This window comes from Penicillium psychrofluorescens (genome assembly GCF_964197705.1).
Source record: "Penicillium psychrofluorescens genome assembly, chromosome: 2".
Classification (NCBI taxonomy): Eukaryota; Fungi; Ascomycota; class Eurotiomycetes; order Eurotiales; family Aspergillaceae; genus Penicillium; species Penicillium psychrofluorescens.
In genome coordinates, this window is record NC_133440.1 from 1,339,906 (window position 1) to 1,357,400 (window position 17,495).

Genomic DNA, 17,495 nt, shown 5'->3' on the forward strand with positions numbered 1-17,495 from the left:
GAAAGTTTGTTGGTGGGGACTGTAAATAGGGCGCCTCATATACAGATTGCCCATGCCCATGTTACGCGCAGAAGTATATAGATCTAATACGATGAGCAGATCAATACATACCTTACCTGTTTAGCGATTGAACGACTGATCTCATTCCAGCCAGCACGGACCCCAACCCATTGCTTCACGATCCTCTCCAAGAACGCGCATATAGCGCATTGCTTGGTGAGAAAGGAGGAATGGAAGTGGAAGGGGAAGCACGGGGAAGGTAGAGCAGCAGTAAAAACCGCCAGCCCGGCGGTAAAACCGGCCGTTAGGCCTGTTGCATTGAAGAACTAGCTCAGGTCCCTAGAAGAGGGGACATCAATCTGACGAACTGAGGGGATATCACCGACTGTCATCTTCACAAGACTCAGCGCGTGTCGGGTTCGCCGTTTCAGCTTCTCGTGTAGATCTTCCGCTCACGGTCGTGTTCGGAAGTGTCGACCAAGAAGGCGTTGAGATGCTGGAAGATGTCAAGTCAAATTTGCGTCCGCAGCGACAGGAAACGATTCTAGAAAGTGAGTATCACAACACCACAGCATCTATCAAAACACTTCCCCCGTACCAGCTCCACCTAGCTTCCCCTCCTCCTGATGAGGTGGAAGCCCACGCATGAGAGAAAACAGACCGAACAATCAAATCCATGGAGAAGTCGTTTTGTCCATGGGGGGGTAAAAAAGGGTATCATCGGACACAAGTGACCAAATACTAATACACGATCAAGAAAGAAAGGAAACTCGTGACAGGGCATAAAAATCGACCAGCAGACTGGGGCTCATGCAGAGCTCTGCGCAGCAGCCATCTGCTTCTCCCGTTGGTCTAGGTCCATCTCCATCTCCTCGTTGTCTTTGTACCCGGCAAGAAGACGGGCCTGTCTGAGACTGACACTGGCCCTGACCTTCAGATCTGGTCGCAGACGTCGCAGCCGATCAGCACGCTCCTGACATTTCACGTTTCTACGATGAGTCGCTTTCGCTTTCGCTGTCATCGAAGAGCCAGAGGGATCCTGCTCAGAACCACTGTCCGCTTCCGCTGAAGATGTTTCTTTTGAGGCGGGGGCTGTTGTCGGAGCCGAGGAGGAAACCTGGGCTGGAGCCTGATCAGGAGCACCATTCGTCAGGATGGCTTGCTTTTGCTGGTTGGATGGCTTGGAAGGCTTCGTTTTTGGCACTGGTGCAGGCGCTGCGGGAGTGACCTTGACAGAAGACGGTTTGTCGGCACCATTCTGAGCACCCTGTTTCTGTTGACTGCTTTGTTTCCCCCCCTTCGGTGATGTCTTCGTCTTCGGCGCTGGTGTAGGCGCTGCGGGAGTGGCCTTGACAGAAGCCTGTTTACCAGCACCATTTTGAACACTTTGTTTCTGTTGACTGGCTTGTTTCCCCTTCGGCCCACTCGGGACACTTTTATCAGCAGGCGGTTTTTGAGAAGGCTCTGGTGGAGGTGGAGGAGCCTCCCTATCACTAGGAGGAAGGCCCGGAGGTGGCGGAGGCGGAGACCGATGATGGTGAAATCGATCACATGTTTCAAAGACTTGACGCAGCTGGAATCGCTGTTCCGTGTACTCGTCATAGTTTGCCCCGATAATGTATTGCAAGATACTTGTGTGGGATGCACCAGTCATGGACATGTCAATCATCGCATTTTTCATGACGTCGTGCGCTTTCGAGAAGGCTCGCAAGATCAAGGCAATCTCTTTGGTCCCACCTGAGATGTCATTGTCCCGGTTGTTGGGGTCCTCGATTGTCAGGCGATCGTTTTTGTCTTGAAAGACACGCTTGTTGAAATAGCCAGGCGGGTTCATGCTGATACCCATCCGCTCATGATTGAAAATATTACCGTAGAAATTGAAAAAGTCCATCAGGATATTGCCAAGGTTTTGCTGGACATGGCCGTGTGGCATATGCTGAAGGAGACTGACAACCAGACAGGTGATGGAGAATCCTCCCAACCCGCCCGTCGGCACTTCATTGAGGCCGCGAAGCAGCAAGAACTGCTTGACAATCGAGATCACCACGGGCATCACCGGATACTCGGCTTTCCACAACTGGAAAGTTTCGTTGGCAATCAGACCGCTATCATTGTCAAAGGACAAATCGACCCGCAGTCCAGTCAGCTTATCCACGAACTTGAGAATCGGCACTCGAGCATGCGCAATGACCTCAATCGAATTGGGAACCACGATGTTCAGGTTTTTCAGGAAGCCTGAGAACGCGTAGATCTGCCCCTTTCTCTCGCCGAAAGTCTTTCGTCCACTGCTCATGAAGGAGGTTGACAAAAGGACAAGATCAACATCTGCCGTGGGCAAGTACAATCCCGACGCAAACGAGCCGAATGCTCGGATTTGCACACCGCGGTATCTGTTCTGGAACGCACTTTGAAGCCGCGCGATCAGATCTGCGCGAACAATCTGCTCAAATTTTTGCGGTTTGGCCCAATGGTAGAAGCTGATGATTTCGTTGTGCAATCTGATGAGGAATATTAGACTTGTCCAGCTAGTGTGTGGGTCAAACTCACCTTGTGCCCATATTCATCGCAGGAGCCGTGTGGTCCATCCAGGGCACTGGGACCTGGTCAGACAGTGCCCTCCACTGGTCCAGAATGGAGGCGTCATAGTAGAATTTGCTCGCGGGTTTCCCAGTCTTCTTAGAGTAGCCCTTGACCTCGTCGTCACGGGTGCGTTTCCGACCCGTCAACGCGGACTCTCTCATGTCCATCCCCTTGGGCCCCCTTGGTGCGTTTTCTGGAGCATTGTTTGGAGGCTCGTCATCAATGCCCATGGCACCGAAAGAGATGAAGTCTTGGTTCGAGGTCACCTCGTTGGTCGCATTGGATTTGGTCGCGCTGGCAGCGATTTTCGCCTTGCGAATCAACTTGACCACATCCACCCTCTTCTCCCGGCTCTCGTCAGGAGGCGGCAAGGCCGTGTACGGGTCCGGATTCGACCATTTGGGTGCAGGTGGTGCAGGCGCAGGGGATTCAGCGCCGTCGAGACCGAGAGCAAGCTTCTTGCGAGGGCGCGACGTTTCATCCGCGTCTTCGTCGGTGGACAGGTCCATTTCTGCCTCTTCACTGTCACTCAGGTCTTCCCATGATGTGAACTTGGGTGCTTGCTTCTCCTCCTCCCCGACAAATTGTTCGCCGACGGGCCCTGATTTGGACGATAACAACGGGCGTTCGGAAATGTGAGGGCGTGGGTAGCGGAAGGTGAAATTCTGTCTGGGATGTGACCGGCGGTCGGGGCCTTTGCCGTTGCCTCGAAACTCGAATGGCGGCATCGTCGAGGGCGACAAACAAAAGCTGCAAACAGAAAGAAAAGAAAAGAAAGATGCAGGAGATGGGCAGGAAATTTTAGGGAAAGAAAGACCCGATCGAGAAGGCGGTGTCTCCACTGTGGTGTTTAGCCCGGCTTGCCTGTGGTCAACTAGTTCCACTTCCTTCACACTCTAGCCCTTCGCTCCTCAGATATAGATCTACTGCTTTTGATATATGATTTAATCGAAAATCGGACAAGACTTTACACCCAGACTAGTGCATTTGAGATGCCTTGGGAAAGAAAGAGAGACAGACTGGAAGTAAAACTGATCTCGAATAACACTGGACGTGATGCACTCCAGCCAGTCCCGACGGCGCTCATATTACAATTGACTCGAGGCGTGAGGGAAAAGCTGAACAGAATGACAATGAGGAGGGAGACGCATCCTGTATATAAATCCTACGAACTAGCTTACTACTGCTTTGACTCTCCATATACCTTCAGTCCATCTTCCAACAACCGCACCAGGTCCTGCTGTACTCCCATCTCAGCAAAGCTGACTCGCCCCGTAGCCCAATCCAACAACTCCTCGGCGCGGACATTCCGCGAACGGAGCAAGCCCACACTTACATCGATCAGCGACGGCCGCTCATCGCAATGCCAGAAGACATTGGCGCCGCAGCGACTGCAGAATTCCCTGTATACACCCGGTGAGCTGTTATACCGCTGCATGGATCCATGGGTGAAAGTGAGGGGCGAGCGGTCTGCATTCCACAGATTGGACTTGGGGATAAAAGCCCATGTCTGGATGGGAAACCCGCTGCCCAGGCGACAAGAGGTGCAGGCGCAGGTGCCGGCGAGATACTTGGTGTTTCCGTCGCGCAGCCACCACTTGACGTCGTCCGGATTGGCGGATGATGCCGAGTGGAATGGCACGAGCAGGTCAGCCCAGGGGGATGATGCTTCGACGGAGGATGTATCCGGTGGAGTGATGTAGAAATCAATGCCGCCGCAGTCGCAACGCGCCTGCACTTCGTCAGCGTTATTAGAGGTGTCGGTGCTTAGGCTTGGGGGGTCGCTTTGCCCGGCGCTCAACAGACAGCCTGGGGTAGGAGATATTGTGCCTGCCAGAAACGTGCTGAGTCCACCGTCGCCAGTGTCAGTGACCTGCCAGTGCTGCACTGTTGAGACGGGCGGCGTATTCTCAGCTGCGAGAACCCCCGCGGCGACTAGAAACTCCCCCACCGCCGAACGGGCAAAGACGTGAGCACCACATCTCCTACAGAAGAATCGCGAGGCATGATCGGACTGTCGGTACTCGCGCAGACCCGTTAGAGCAGGTGGTTTCTGCTGGACGAAGTAATAAGCCGAGCACAGCAGGCCCGAAACGGCGCGACAGCGGTGGCAATGACATAGATGCAGTTTCGATGATGCCTTCAGTGCGATGGGCAGCACCACTTGTCCACACAGACAGGCGACCGAGGAAGGCATTTGGCTGCAGTAGTAGATTTTGGGGTCTGTGCCAGACCGAATATGCGCTCAATCTAGCTCGTAGAATCATAGGTCAGATTGTACAGACATCTTCCTCCGTTACGTGCAGTAGTGTGGTAGTCAGCATCCCGGGTATATAAGGATCCCTCCTCTCGCTTTCCCCACTTTTGGCTTCGCTTCATCCCACTTTGCCTCTGCAACACTCATCATCCTCAACAACAACAAACCCCTTCACCAAATACCAATATGCGTGAGCAGCCTACCATGTCTCGTATGCTGTATTCCCTGCTGACCACCCACCAGCTGACCACGGTTGCACCTGCGGCGCTTCGTGCCAATGCCCTGCCGGCCAATGCAACTGCCCCGTACGTGTGATCCCTGCCGTCGCATCGTGTCATATACCTAATGCTGACTCCGAGTTTCCGTTTGTGCAGAAGAAATAAGCTATCCAGTTATGGTGTGTCTGTCTCCTCGGAGCCGGATGCAGTGAGACGGGGGTGTGTGTCTAGGCCGTGGCTTGGCTAGACGAGGGACATCAGACTGCTGCGATGGAGGAACTTTCTTTTTTTCTTTTCGTTGCCAAATAGCTTCCTGCTGTAACTGGTCAATGATATTTGCAGTTCAGATGCGGAATCCTTCGTGCTTTTATGTCCTCCCGATCAAGTAGGGACCTTGCGGACACCGGGCCGCTGCTCGGGTCATGTAGACGGGAGAATCCCCTGGCTGAGATTTAAAGTCTCTTCTTGTTGCTGTGTATTTGCAATTATCCAGAAAATCGCCCACCGAGTACCGAGCAGCCCTACTTCTTCTCTAGGGAGCCACGCCTAGTCAGGCCCACCACCCAACCAACAGCCGCATTTCCCGAATCCGGCACTTTTCGCCCTCCATCTCTCTAACATTCTATGTAAAGAGTCGAAGCGGCTATCCCTACCACTTGCCGGGGCCACTCTTCTTCCTCCCAATGTAGTGCCGGCAAGCACGCTCTAGCATTCACCACCCAGCTCATCCCGGGATTCCCACATCCTCACATCGTCCATAAGCACGCACGCCCGGCCAATCATAGGAATGGTAAAGACGGGACCAATGCGAGACGAGCATCTGCATGCACATCGGAGGGTCTGTGTGTACACTGATGATACGCGCTCGGTACCTCGTTCTCTCCACCCGCGATCTGCTGGAGATGACTTCAGCCGGGGCCGAGGGTGACTCCTAATACAGGGTTGGGTTGTTATCTGATCTTAGCGAGCCAAGGCCATCATTCTTTGATCTTTTCTGTTTGACATGCTTTTCAACGGTTTGCGGTGAGTACAGGGAAAAGATATATAGAGAAGCCCTATCCATCCGCTGGTGATAACAATACAAGAATATCCGTCCGTGGCAGAAAACTGCTCAGAGCACATGAAAACAGAACATTGCTGAAACGCAAGTGGATACAGTCCATACACTATCCTCACTTATCGGCCGCGCCAATGAAACAGACTTGGGGCCCTAACTATCCCCCAAGGTCCTCACCTCTTGGTTCCGCTGCTGGCGCTGGAAATTTGCTTGTTGTCCCCTCAGTGGATGGTATGACATGTTTCTATTACACACTTTTGGAAAACAGCCGAGATTGAGTGGATTGTGGAGAGGTCCTGGTACTCTGCTAGTTAAATATTTTTATGAGACCATCCGTAGTCTTGAAATGTGCACCACTATCTCCCATAGAGACATGAATAGAACCAACTGTAGGTTGGGCACCTAGTTTTCCCAAGATAGAGCACTCTGCCCAACACCCACCACACTATATCATAGAGCTCCATAATATAACACCCACAATCCAGTCCCACGACTTCAAGAGAAACCCTTACGTAGTCTTTTTCTTTCCTTTTTTTATAGATGACGCTATATGGATCCTGAGTTCCTTCTCGGTAGCCCCATAGCTGCAGCTACAGCTGCACGAGAACCAAGCCATGCACGTCCATCGAGTCAAGAAAACAGACCGGAGCAAATCCACCGCCACCGGAGCGGTCCACCGGCAATCCTACACTGCATGATTCGGTGGAGATCCTGCATCTACTCCAAAAAAGACAGAGTTAGCTGTAGGGGTTGTCGAGAACAAGGGGTCCCGATTGGCGTCCCGTCAGGTAGATTTGCCTACTACGTGTCAGCGGGGTCATGTCCACCCACATCTTGATGGAGGAGCGGCAGGTGGATGGATGACTATTCGGTGCCCTGCGCTGGAGCTGATTTTCTGCGCGTTTGGCTCGGCCACGATGCGCGAGAGGAGGATATGGGATTTGGTTTCTGATGGTGGTGGCGCTTGGGAAGGTGGTGTTAGGGCTGGTGTGAGTGGTGGTGAAGGACTATAAGAATGGGTTGATTTCCCTCCTCCTTCTCTTCTTGCTTTCTTCTTTTAGTTCATATCATCAAGCACAAGCAATATCTTCGGATACTCTCAAGTACTCTTTAAGTTTTTATCTTATTTCAACTCAACCTCACAACAATGGGTCCCTGCTCGTGCAGCTGCTGCTCCAGCACATGCAACGGCTCGTGCAGCTCGTGCACTAGCTGCACTGTATGTCCATCTACCCCTCGGAGAAGGATGGACTATTGTGATAACATGTCTGAACATCGCGCTGACTACTACCTGGACAGCACTAAGCCGGCCTCCTCGTCGCCTCCTCCACGGCCATCCACTCCCAAGTCTGCAGGTTCAACTCATCCGCGGCCGGGTATCCCGCTTCTTTCGCATTAGTGGGCGCTCTACGGTCTACAGCAGTCTGCTTTCTTTTTAAGGGCCGGAAATCTCTTGGATGGGGTGGTATTGTGAATTTCCGTTGTGTTTATCTCATGTCACATACGGCCGTTCGCTTTGCGTCTATGAATATCGTTGATCTATACTCTTGTTTCCGAGCTAGAGCGTTTGTCGTAGAAAACCATCAACCAGGTGAAAATAACCAACAACAACATGTATTGAAGAATCTAGAGGCTCAAAAAACATTCAGTCGACTCTGTACGTGACATAAGACCCCAGAAAAGATCACAGCTCATCCTTGCGACGAGGGGCAGTATCGCCCTCCTCCTCACCACCAGCACAGGCAGCCGGTGTCGTCACAATCATCGAGTAGACGCACTTCTCATCCTCCATAGTCTTCAGAATTGCGTTCTCCTCGCCGCACTCCAAGATGACGTTGGTCGATCGATTCGGCCCGTTCCAGCAGTGCTGGCCATTCGCGTACTCGAGCGAGACCTTCTCAACAGAGACCATCTCGCCCGCCTCGTTGACCTCCTCGACGATCGTAGTTCCAATCTTCACAAACTTGCCCATGTTCATGCCAGACCCGCCCTTCCGCTGGTTCTGCTTGGTGCTTTCCAGGAAGCAGTGCTCGTACGTGTACTCGCCTGCGTCTTGCTGGATGCACACGCCCTTGAGAGCGCGGAAGATGGATGCCGTGCCGTAGTCCTTTTCAAGGTCGGCTCGATGGTCACGCAGCGTGTTTTTGAGATCCTGGAGCGAGTCCTCGCCGGATTTAAGGGCATTCTTTGCCTCGGTCACGGCCTTGGACTCGGAAGACGAGTCTGCTTCGGTCTGTGCTAGGATTCCCTGATCCTCGAGGAAAGTCCTGAACGAGGTGACTTTACCTTCGATGAAGCCGACAAGAGATGGCGGAAGGTAGGCTGCGAGTTTGTAGACTGTAGTGATATTGTCAGCATTGAGATATGTAGATTATGAGCTGTTGTGCTTACCCAGATCGGAATTACTGCTGCCGTCGTTCTCGTTCTCCCAGTGCTCCCAGTGAATACCCGAGTTTTCACTATCAGCTTTGGCAATCTCATCCAGATCACGCTCCTCTGCACTGTTTGCATCATCGCCTTCCACGTTCTCCCGGGCGGCGTAATCTTCCCAGCCGCGCACCGCACGCTTCACGCCCTCGTCGTTGAAGTTGGGGTTGTATTCGACCTTAAACGTGGACAGGATGCCCTCGAGCTCCTTGAGGCGCGACCGAGTCTCATCCCGCTGGCGACGGACATCGATGAGAGCATCACGCAACTCATTCACACGACCCTTAGCCAAGCCCGCCAGGGCGCTGACCTTGCCCGAGCCCTTCTGCTTTCCAGTGCGGACGATTTTGCGGTCCCGCTCCTCGGCAGTCTTCAAGTCGGCCTCAAGGTTCTGCACCTTCACTTCCGCGCCCTGGATCTCCGCCTCCAGACGGACGATATGGTCCTCGACCTCCTTCTGCTGACGCCCAGCGTCAACCAGGAGTTCGTTCTTCTTTTTCAAAGCGGCCGTCATGGACTTCTGGCGCTGCTCTTCTTCCTTCCGCCACTTCTTGCCAATCTCCTTGCAGCGGTCCGGGCATTTGGTGCCTCCGACCTGCGCCCACTCATCGCTACCATCACAGCACTGGTCATAGTCGCAGATCCCGTCATTGACCCGTTGGAAGGGGATGTACGATGGCCGATGACCCTTGTTCTTGCAGTAGAACCCCGGAAGCGCGGGTGTAAGCTCTAATTCACTGTTTCCCGGCCGGTCTGCCACGGTCAAGGGCGAGTTGCGGGACAGATGAGAACAGGCCGCGGTGCCGGGCTCGTCACTGCCGTCCGGACAGTCACAGAAATCATCATTGACGGCAGAGAAGGGGATCTTAATCGAGGGGTGCGAGATGCAGGTGAATGTTGTCGTGTCCTGGTAGAATTTGGCAACTTGGGGAGTCAATTAGTATGGATTGGACCAGCATTCAGGCCGTTGTGGTTCAACAACTCACACTCTGGAGCGACACCCCGGGGCCGAGCTACTTTGTCACTGGCAGCGGCAGACCCGGCCACGGCCAGCAGTAAAACCGGGTGGTTCAATCTCATGATTTGCACAAGTGTGGAGGTGCGGAGAGAGCTTCCTCCATTCAGGCCAGCTGGTTCTCTTGTTATCGTGGCTGAGTCAGCTATCTCCCTTTTGGTCGTCAGTGGCAAGTCTGCACTTCTTCTTACACCTCTGCAACTGTCGACCGACCAGCATGGGTAACGATGGTGGCAGGTGAGTCTCCTCTTCATAAAATGCGTCCGATCTCTTGCTGACGTCCGCAGTATTCCCACCCGCCGCGAACTCGTGCGCGAGGCGGCTCGAAACCCGAGCACGGCGCAATTGAAAGAAACCCAGCGCGAACAGCAAGAGCACCACTGGACGACTTGCCCGCTCTCCCATAAAGCGCTCGTCCGACCGATTGTCTCGGACAGTGTCGGCAATCTCTACAACAAGGATGCAGTGCTCCGGTTCCTGCTCCCCGGCGACGACGGCGAGGGCATAAGCTCCAAGTCCGACTGCGAGGAGATCCTGTGCGGCCGTGTGAAATCGCTGAGGGATGTGGTGGAACTGCACTTTGAGATTGATACCGAACTTTCTGAGCACCCCTCGGACCGTGCCCAGGTGCACCGGCACGAGCGCCGCGAGGGCTGGATCTGTCCGATCACTGCGAAGCCACTGGGTCCGAATGTCAAGTCCGTGTACTTGGTGCCTTGCGGGCATGTTTTTGCCGAGGAGGCGGTTCGGCAGTTGAAGGGTGACAAATGCTTGCAGGTGAGTTTATTTCAAGAACCAATTTTCCCTTTCTGTGATTAACACATGTCTGTCTAGTGCAACGAATCGTACACCGAAGACAACATCATCCCGATTCTGCCCACCAAGGAAACAGACAAGCAGTATCTGATTGCCCGCGGCCAGAAACTCGCCGAACAGGGCCTCACCCATTCCCTCAAGAAAGCCCCCGGCTCGAAAAAGCGCAAGAAGCACGCTGCCACAGAGGCATCGGCTGAGCCAGCCGCAGAGACTATCGGGTCAACAGCACCTAAAGCGACCCCGGCGTCAAACAGCCGAAGCAACACAAGCACCCCAGTCCCCGCCAACGCCTCCAGCAATGGAATCAAGAATGCAGCCACGGCAACGCTCACCGCACGTGTGCTGGGAGAAGAGAGTGATAAGAAAAAGCGTCGCAAGATGATGGGCGGGAATGAGAATATTGACAGTCTCTTCACGAAGAAGGACAAGGACGGCGGTGCCAAGAGTGCCGATTTTATGACCAGGGGATTTACCATTCCTGCTTCGGCGCGAAGGTAGATGTTTTGTTTCGCTTTGAATCCAATTGTCTTGCATTGCTGGGTCTGAAGGAGTTTGGTTTTGAAGGTATTGGAACCGGCGTCTCGGGGATGACCGGTCATTAGTCCTGGTATATGATCTTTAAGAAAAAATGTACATTCTTGAAATTAAAGAAACAGTTCAATCAGGGTTCCTAGTATACACAAACAAGGTGTTTTATCACAAATGACACATGCGTCGCAGACGAAATAAATTGGTAAAGCGACACTCCTCTGTCCACCTCCCAAGCAACATCACTCAGCATCTTCACGCTAATTCAGAATGCAGCATTCACCCCAACGTCTACTGGGACGTCGGCCGCTTCCATGGGGGAACGATGGTGTCGGGAACCTGGTACAGGCCAGTCTTGTAGAGCTCCGCCATGTAGAGCTTCTTGCGGCCGAAATCCTCATCCCGGTCCGACCTCTTCTCCTTGCGAGGCTTGAACCTGATATTTGACGGGAGGGCAACGTCGTCGAACCATTGCTTCTTCTTAGCTTTGGGGGAGCGGGACTCAGCCCACTTTTGGAGGTGTTCGATGGTGTGCCCGACGGTAGTCAGGGTGTTGATGTTCTTGTCCGAGAAGCGATAGCCAGTCAGTTGAGCCAATCTCTTGAAGAACTGTTGGATGGACGTTTGTTAGCATGAATGGAGAAAAAAAGGGAATGGAGAAGACCAACGATAAACTTCACGCTCGGGTCACTCAAGGACAAATTGGAGAGCACCGACGACTCCTTTGGCAGTCCAACGTGGTCAGTGGAAGAATCGGTCTCCACATTTGGCTCCTGTTCGCCGCCGATCTGCTTGAAAACAAAGAAGAGCACGTCCTGGATATGCTTGCTGCGGAATTTCAAGGCCGTCTCCCAGTTTCCATCCGCAGATGGCTGAAGAACACACGAATTGAGATAGGCTTGGATCTTGCGGTCGTGCACATCAACATTGCAGATGTTGGCGATTTGTCCCTTCTTCTTGAGCATGTGCATAATGCAGATCTCCGTAGCGACCTGACGGACTTGTTGCGCGATTGTATCGGGGGTGACGTTCACGGGTCTCGCTGCGAATCTGTAGGAATTCGCAAACATGATGTTAGCAAAGCACATAGGACCTAAAGGAGAAATCAAACGTACGGCTGCACCTCATCCGCCTCCGTGGGATTCTGCTGCCTCCAGGCGTTTTTCTCCAGATAGCCCAGGCGCTTCAGACCCTGCCAAGTGTCCGCCTGTTCATACTCGTCGCTAGGAAGAAGATCTTTCTCTTCAACCTCGTCGGGAACTTCAAGTTTTGTCTCGCCTTCCTTGATGTCGGTCTGGCTGGCCGGCGCGTCCGCTATCTGCTCCCCCCTCTCGCGCCACGCTTTCGCAATTTGGCCCTCGCCACCGTAAGGATCCTTGGCGCCTGGAGGGTTCTCAGTACCCCAGATCTTTTTCCGAGCTTTCTCGGCGAAAGAGTTATCCGAGGCGTAGCGTCGGAATGGACGGGTGAGCGGCGCAATGCCTCGCGGTGAAACCTCCTGTCTGCAGGTGGAGCAGACATAGAGCGATTTGGAGGTCAGAGCCTCCCGGCTGAGGAGCCGCATTGAAGACTGCATGGTTGGGCGGAGGGCAGCGTTGGGAAGATTCGCGATGGATCAATTTGGCAGAAGAAACAAATCTTAGGAGATGGTCACGTGCTTGCTGACTAAACTCCTTCGGTTGGCATTGGATTCGGGGGAGGAAGAAAGTCGGCTACTTCTCTTCTCAGGCTGTAAGAGATGTCGACTGCATTAACTTTGGTTCAATACGCTGGAGTGGTAGTTTAATATGGCCCGAAGCGGAAGGTAAAGCATGCGTCAACACATAATCAGTTGAACAAAACAAAAATCAACTGCTTCGATATATTTACACACAGAGAGATCAAAATGATTGGTTCCCACATTCAACATCAGGGATAATTTAAGCCAGTAATATATGCCTGATGCTGCCTTCGATTTCGTGGGATTGTCAAACTAAATCCACACACTTAGGGCTGCACAGGAGTCTGCGCAACCGACAGGAATGCATCACCCGCTCCGAAGTAAAGCAGCCACTTGCCCTTGAACTGCACTAGTCCCTCGCTGAACACAACATTATCCACCTGTCCAGTGATTTCTGTGGCTGTCGTCGGCTGCAAGATTGGGGTCTCCAGGCGCGCAACGGGAGGTCCCAGAGGGGAGTTGGCCGGATCAATGAGCATTTGTCCGGTGCTGTACTGGCCACTAGCATAACCGCCAACACCACCAGTGGCCACACCGTTGTAGACCTTCAGCCACATGCCATCTCTAGTCTTGATCGGAGGTGGCCCACTCTCAGTCAGGGCCTGCTCCCACACATTCAACAGTGGAGCAAAAGGCTGGCCGGAGCCCGAGACCTCCCAATGGATCAAGTCCGTCGAGTTCGCAGTGTATAGATAAGTGTCTCCGAATTGCATATAGTAGTATCCATCAGGCTGGCGCTCATCGATGATAGCACCGCTCTTGGTCCAGCCGGTGGGGTTGGGAGCGAAGTAGGTGACGGGACTGCGCCAATTGTAGACGGTCTCCGTGAAGTTGGGCAAGATGGGGCCGAATTTCTTCCAGTGGACCAGATCGGTCGAGGTCGCAAGACAGAGACGGGCGGTTGTGCCGTCGTAGGCCGTGTAGGTTAGATAGAACGTTCCGTCGATACGCACGACGCGCGGATCCTCACATCCGCCTGTTTTTTCGTATGACTCCGTAGGGTAAACGATTGGCTGATCGTACCGGGTGAAGTTGTATCCATCACTTGACCAGGCGAGGCCAATGCTCGAAGTCTTCTGTTTATCCTGAGCCCGATAGAGCAGGAAGACCATGTCATCGAGAACTATGGCGCTCGGGTTGTAGAGGTATGAAGACTCCCATGAGTGGTCGGGATCAGGTCTCATGATGGGGTTGTTCGCATATTGCTTGAAACCGAGCAATGGGAAGTACGGGGCCGTGTAATTGGCCTCATTCTGTTGCGACTTGGGCGTGATTTTGGGAGGCGTGTTGGCTGAGGCCGCAAGGGCGCTGCCAGCCCCGAGCCCTAACATGAGGAGACACTGCAGTGAAGCCTTCATTATGATCAGAAAGCCAGACAATCAAAGAGCAAAATATATGGTAAGTGATGATGGTGTAAAAGTTGCTTCTCTCCCAGGATCCCCGACAATGAGGCAACGGCTCCTTTATAGAAATGCGGAGATTAGCCATAGCTGATTTTTTTTTTTCGGAGCAACTCCAGAGCCTGGGGAATCATCCGACATAGTGCCGAAAAAGCATCAAGCGCGGGGTCGGAGATTAACCTAAGCTCCTCATGAAGCCCTGATACTGTTGATCCTTGCTGGCTTTATCTTTAGCGTGCTCGGCCCTCGCAATTTAGTGTCGGAAAAAACGTCGGCGATGAGTGGAGTATCTGATAGCAATAAAGGCAAGAAATGATATTTAATCAGTAACCTAATGCAACCTCTACAAAAGACGAGGATGTCCGACTCTTTAGATTTTACGGTGAGTGAGAATAGATTACTACAAACGCCTTTACACCTTCACTTCCATTGACCATGTCTGTTGCGACCACTGTGACCCTCTCCGGATGGAGATGGCGACAACACGGCAAAGTCGACGAAAAATGGCACCAGTGTGTACATGACAAGCCGACCACGGAGATTTTCACCGACCTCATTGATGCCAAAGTCATCCCAGACCCGTTCATCGATGAGAATGAACGCCTTGTGCAGTGGGTCGGCGAGGCCGACTGGGAGTATGCCTGCGACTTCCAGTATGAGCCCGACTCAGGTCACTCTCGCCAGGATCTGCTTTTTGCGGGGCTGGATACGGTGGCAACTGTCTATCTGAATGACCAGGACAAGATTCTGGAGTCGACCAACATGTTCCATCGGCACCGCATCGACGTTACAGGCAAACTACGTCGCGGCCTAAATACCCTTCGCATCGTGTTCAAGAGCGCCCTCCATTACGGTCGTGAGTTGGAAAAGAAACATGGGAGCTATCGAGCCTTCAGTGGAGAGAATTCTAGAGTGCATGTTCGCAAGGCACAGTACCATTATGGCTGGGACTGGGGCCCTCTGTTAATGACTTGCGGACCATGTGGGGAGATCAGCCTTGAAACTTATGCTTCTACGGTGGAAAACGTGTTTGCCGATGCACAGGTGTCCGAGGATCTCCAGACTGCGTCTATGAAAATCTCTTTTGACGCCATTCTGGACAGAGATGTCACTGCGGATGTCACCGTCACTACTCCCAGCGGCCATATATTTCGCTTAAGCACAGCCCTCAGCCTCAGTGCGAAAGATCCTCGAGGTTCTGTTTCACTGGAGATTCATCAACCAGAACTCTGGTACCCCATTGGTCATGGCCCTCAGATCTTCTACCTAGTGGATGTGGCAATCGTGGGTCCTGACCAGGTTCCTCTTCACTATGTCAGGAAACCTGTTGGCATACGACGTCTCCGTCTGGTACAGCAACCCTTGATTGACGAGCCAGGCACTTCCTTTTTCATCGAAATCAACAACAAACCTGTGTACTCGTCTGGAAGCAACTGGATTCCCGGTCATTCGTTTCTCACTTCCATGACAGCCAAAGACTATGTTTCAGCCGTTGACTTGTGCGTGAAAGGGAATCAAAACATGTTACGGGTCTGGGGCGGGGGCATCTATGAACATGATGCACTATATGAGGAGTGTGATCGACGTGGAATTCTTGTCTGGCAGGATTTCGCTTTTGCCTGTGCGCAGTACCCTTGCTATCCTGAGTTCGCGGCGACTGTGAAACGGGAAGCTGTGGACCAAGTCAAACGGCTGCGACAGTACTGTTCTATCGTCCTCTATGCCGGTAACAACGAGGACTATCAAATCGCCGAGATGCTCAACCTGACATGGGACCCTGAGGACCATTCAGGCGACTGGACCAACACAGACTTCCCAGCGCGGACGCTCTATGAAACTCACTTGCCCGCCGTGGTTACCGAATATTCACCCGGTGTTCCCTATCATCCGAGCTCACCTTGGGGCGGCGAGGGGACGACAGACAGAACTGTTGGAGATATTCATCAATGGAATGTCTGGCACGGCTCACAGGAGAAATACCAACTCTGGGACAAGCTCGTCGGCCGGTTCGTCTCTGAATTCGGTATGCTTGGCTTCCCGGCTGCCAAGTCCATCCGCCGTTTTGTGACCGACCCAGCGCAGCGCTATCCCCAGAGCTCTGTGCTGGATCTGCACAACAAAGCAGATGGTGCAGAGCGTCGATTGGCCTTGTACGTTCTGGAAAATATTAGAGTGAACTCCTTGGACCTCGACAGCTGGATCTATGCCACCCAGCTCATTCAAGCCGAATGTCTCGGTTTTGCTGTTCGGAGCTGCCGACGTCAGTGGAAGGGTCCGGGCCGAGAATACTGTGCTGGACAGCTCGTATGGCAGGTTCGTGGAGTCTCCATTTATCTTTTATCTCATTACTCATACTTTCTAGATCAATGATTGCTGGCCAGTCTCCAGCTGGGCCATGGTCGATTTCTACGGAGAGAAGAAGATGGCTTACTTCATGACAATGCGTGACAGTGCTCCTCTCGCTCTTGGAATGAGTCGTTCGACACCTGAGCTCAAGAAACTCAAGTCGCCGCCTCCTCAGATTCTTGCTCCTCCCCATGACCTTGCTCCAAAGAAAAACTTCATTGATGTCTGGGCTGTGAATGGGACATTGAAGGACTTTCCAGTCCAAATCGAGGTCCGGCTATATGACATTGCAACCGGTGCTCTGCGCGAAGAAAGGTCAATGGACATTCAAACCCTTTTGTCCAACCGCACTACGGAGTTACTGGAAGACTTGAGCGTCGACGACAAGACCGCCGTTCAGGCGATCATGAAGGATCCTCAGGGTGGTCATGTCATTGCCCGCGCATCGGACTGGCCTCAGCCGCTGAAGTATGTCACTTTGTCTGCATCTCCAGATGTCACTTTATCTGTGCTGGACGGTAAACTCGAGATTCGGACAAAGGTACCTGTTAAGGGCGTTGTGGTTTCTGTTGCCGATGACCGTGACGTCGATTTTGGGGACAATGGGGTTGATGTCTTCCCGGATGATGTGTATACTATCTGTGCACAGGGCTTGGCCAAGGACGACAAGGTGGAAATGCGGTATTACGGACTGGATTTCTAGATTAGAGCTGGCTCAAAACAGTCTACAGGCCATGTAATTCTTTATAGAATTCACAATCTCGGTTTTGAAGAAATATTAGCAGTACGGAACGCTTTCATATCAATAATTGTAACAGTTAGTATTACCTCGAACAGTAAGTAAACTGGTAGAACAGTCACCTGGTCAGAGTTGGCTCTTCAAACCATTGGGAGCAATCTGGATGGTTCTAGGAAAAATTGGGCCAATGAACGTCAATCGGGCAATTGACGAGCCGGGGTAATCTGGGGGGCGGAGCAAGCGTCGGTATCGCGGCATTTTCACTAGCTTAATTGATGCGGGGGCACTTAGCGTGTTAATCCACCTACTACCCCGAACATTCCTCCGCACATTGCAATTATTTCTTGGCCAGACATTGTCCAAGGAGAGATTTTCCGACGTTTCTCCCGTTT

General features: G+C 52.7%; 7 protein-coding genes across 7 annotated transcripts; 2 read left to right on the top strand and 5 right to left on the bottom strand.

Moving 5' to 3' along the window:
* Positions 1–808: 808 nt before the first annotated feature.
* On the bottom strand, positions 809–3,308 carry PFLUO_LOCUS2721 (uncharacterized protein; the record flags this gene model as incomplete). The annotated part of the gene is made up of 2 exons (XM_073779891.1): positions 809–2,498; positions 2,548–3,308. 2 exons carry the CDS (start codon positions 3,306–3,308, stop codon positions 809–811), a joined length of 2,451 nt encoding a protein of 816 aa, XP_073636800.1.
* A 452-nt stretch (positions 3,309–3,760) lies between these two features.
* PFLUO_LOCUS2722 (uncharacterized protein) lies at positions 3,761–4,777 on the bottom strand (the record flags this gene model as incomplete). The annotated part of the gene is made up of 1 exon (XM_073779892.1): positions 3,761–4,777. One exon carries the CDS (start codon positions 4,775–4,777, stop codon positions 3,761–3,763), a length of 1,017 nt encoding a protein of 338 aa, XP_073636801.1.
* A 3,019-nt stretch (positions 4,778–7,796) lies between these two features.
* Positions 7,797–9,619, bottom strand: PFLUO_LOCUS2723 (uncharacterized protein; the record flags this gene model as incomplete). Its single annotated transcript, XM_073779893.1, has 3 exons — positions 7,797–8,449; positions 8,504–9,463; positions 9,526–9,619. 3 exons carry the CDS (start codon positions 9,617–9,619, stop codon positions 7,797–7,799), a joined length of 1,707 nt encoding a protein of 568 aa, XP_073636802.1.
* A 152-nt stretch (positions 9,620–9,771) lies between these two features.
* Positions 9,772–10,868, top strand: PFLUO_LOCUS2724 (Replication termination factor 2; the record flags this gene model as incomplete). The annotated part of the gene is made up of 3 exons (XM_073779894.1): positions 9,772–9,791; positions 9,842–10,331; positions 10,389–10,868. 3 exons carry the CDS (start codon positions 9,772–9,774, stop codon positions 10,866–10,868), a joined length of 990 nt encoding a protein of 329 aa, XP_073636803.1.
* A 321-nt stretch (positions 10,869–11,189) lies between these two features.
* PFLUO_LOCUS2725 (uncharacterized protein) lies at positions 11,190–12,474 on the bottom strand (the record flags this gene model as incomplete). Its single annotated transcript, XM_073779895.1, has 3 exons — positions 11,190–11,507; positions 11,567–11,948; positions 12,014–12,474. The coding sequence occupies 3 exons, from the start codon at positions 12,472–12,474 to the stop codon at positions 11,190–11,192; spliced, it is 1,161 nt and encodes a 386-aa protein (XP_073636804.1).
* A 410-nt stretch (positions 12,475–12,884) lies between these two features.
* PFLUO_LOCUS2726 (uncharacterized protein) lies at positions 12,885–13,976 on the bottom strand (the record flags this gene model as incomplete). The annotated part of the gene is made up of 1 exon (XM_073779896.1): positions 12,885–13,976. The coding sequence occupies one exon, from the start codon at positions 13,974–13,976 to the stop codon at positions 12,885–12,887; it is 1,092 nt and encodes a 363-aa protein (XP_073636805.1).
* Positions 13,977–14,453: 477 nt separating this feature from the next.
* Positions 14,454–17,067, top strand: PFLUO_LOCUS2727 (uncharacterized protein; the record flags this gene model as incomplete). Its single annotated transcript, XM_073779897.1, has 2 exons — positions 14,454–16,331; positions 16,381–17,067. The coding sequence occupies 2 exons, from the start codon at positions 14,454–14,456 to the stop codon at positions 17,065–17,067; spliced, it is 2,565 nt and encodes an 854-aa protein (XP_073636806.1).
* Between the last annotated feature and the right edge of the window lie 428 nt (positions 17,068–17,495).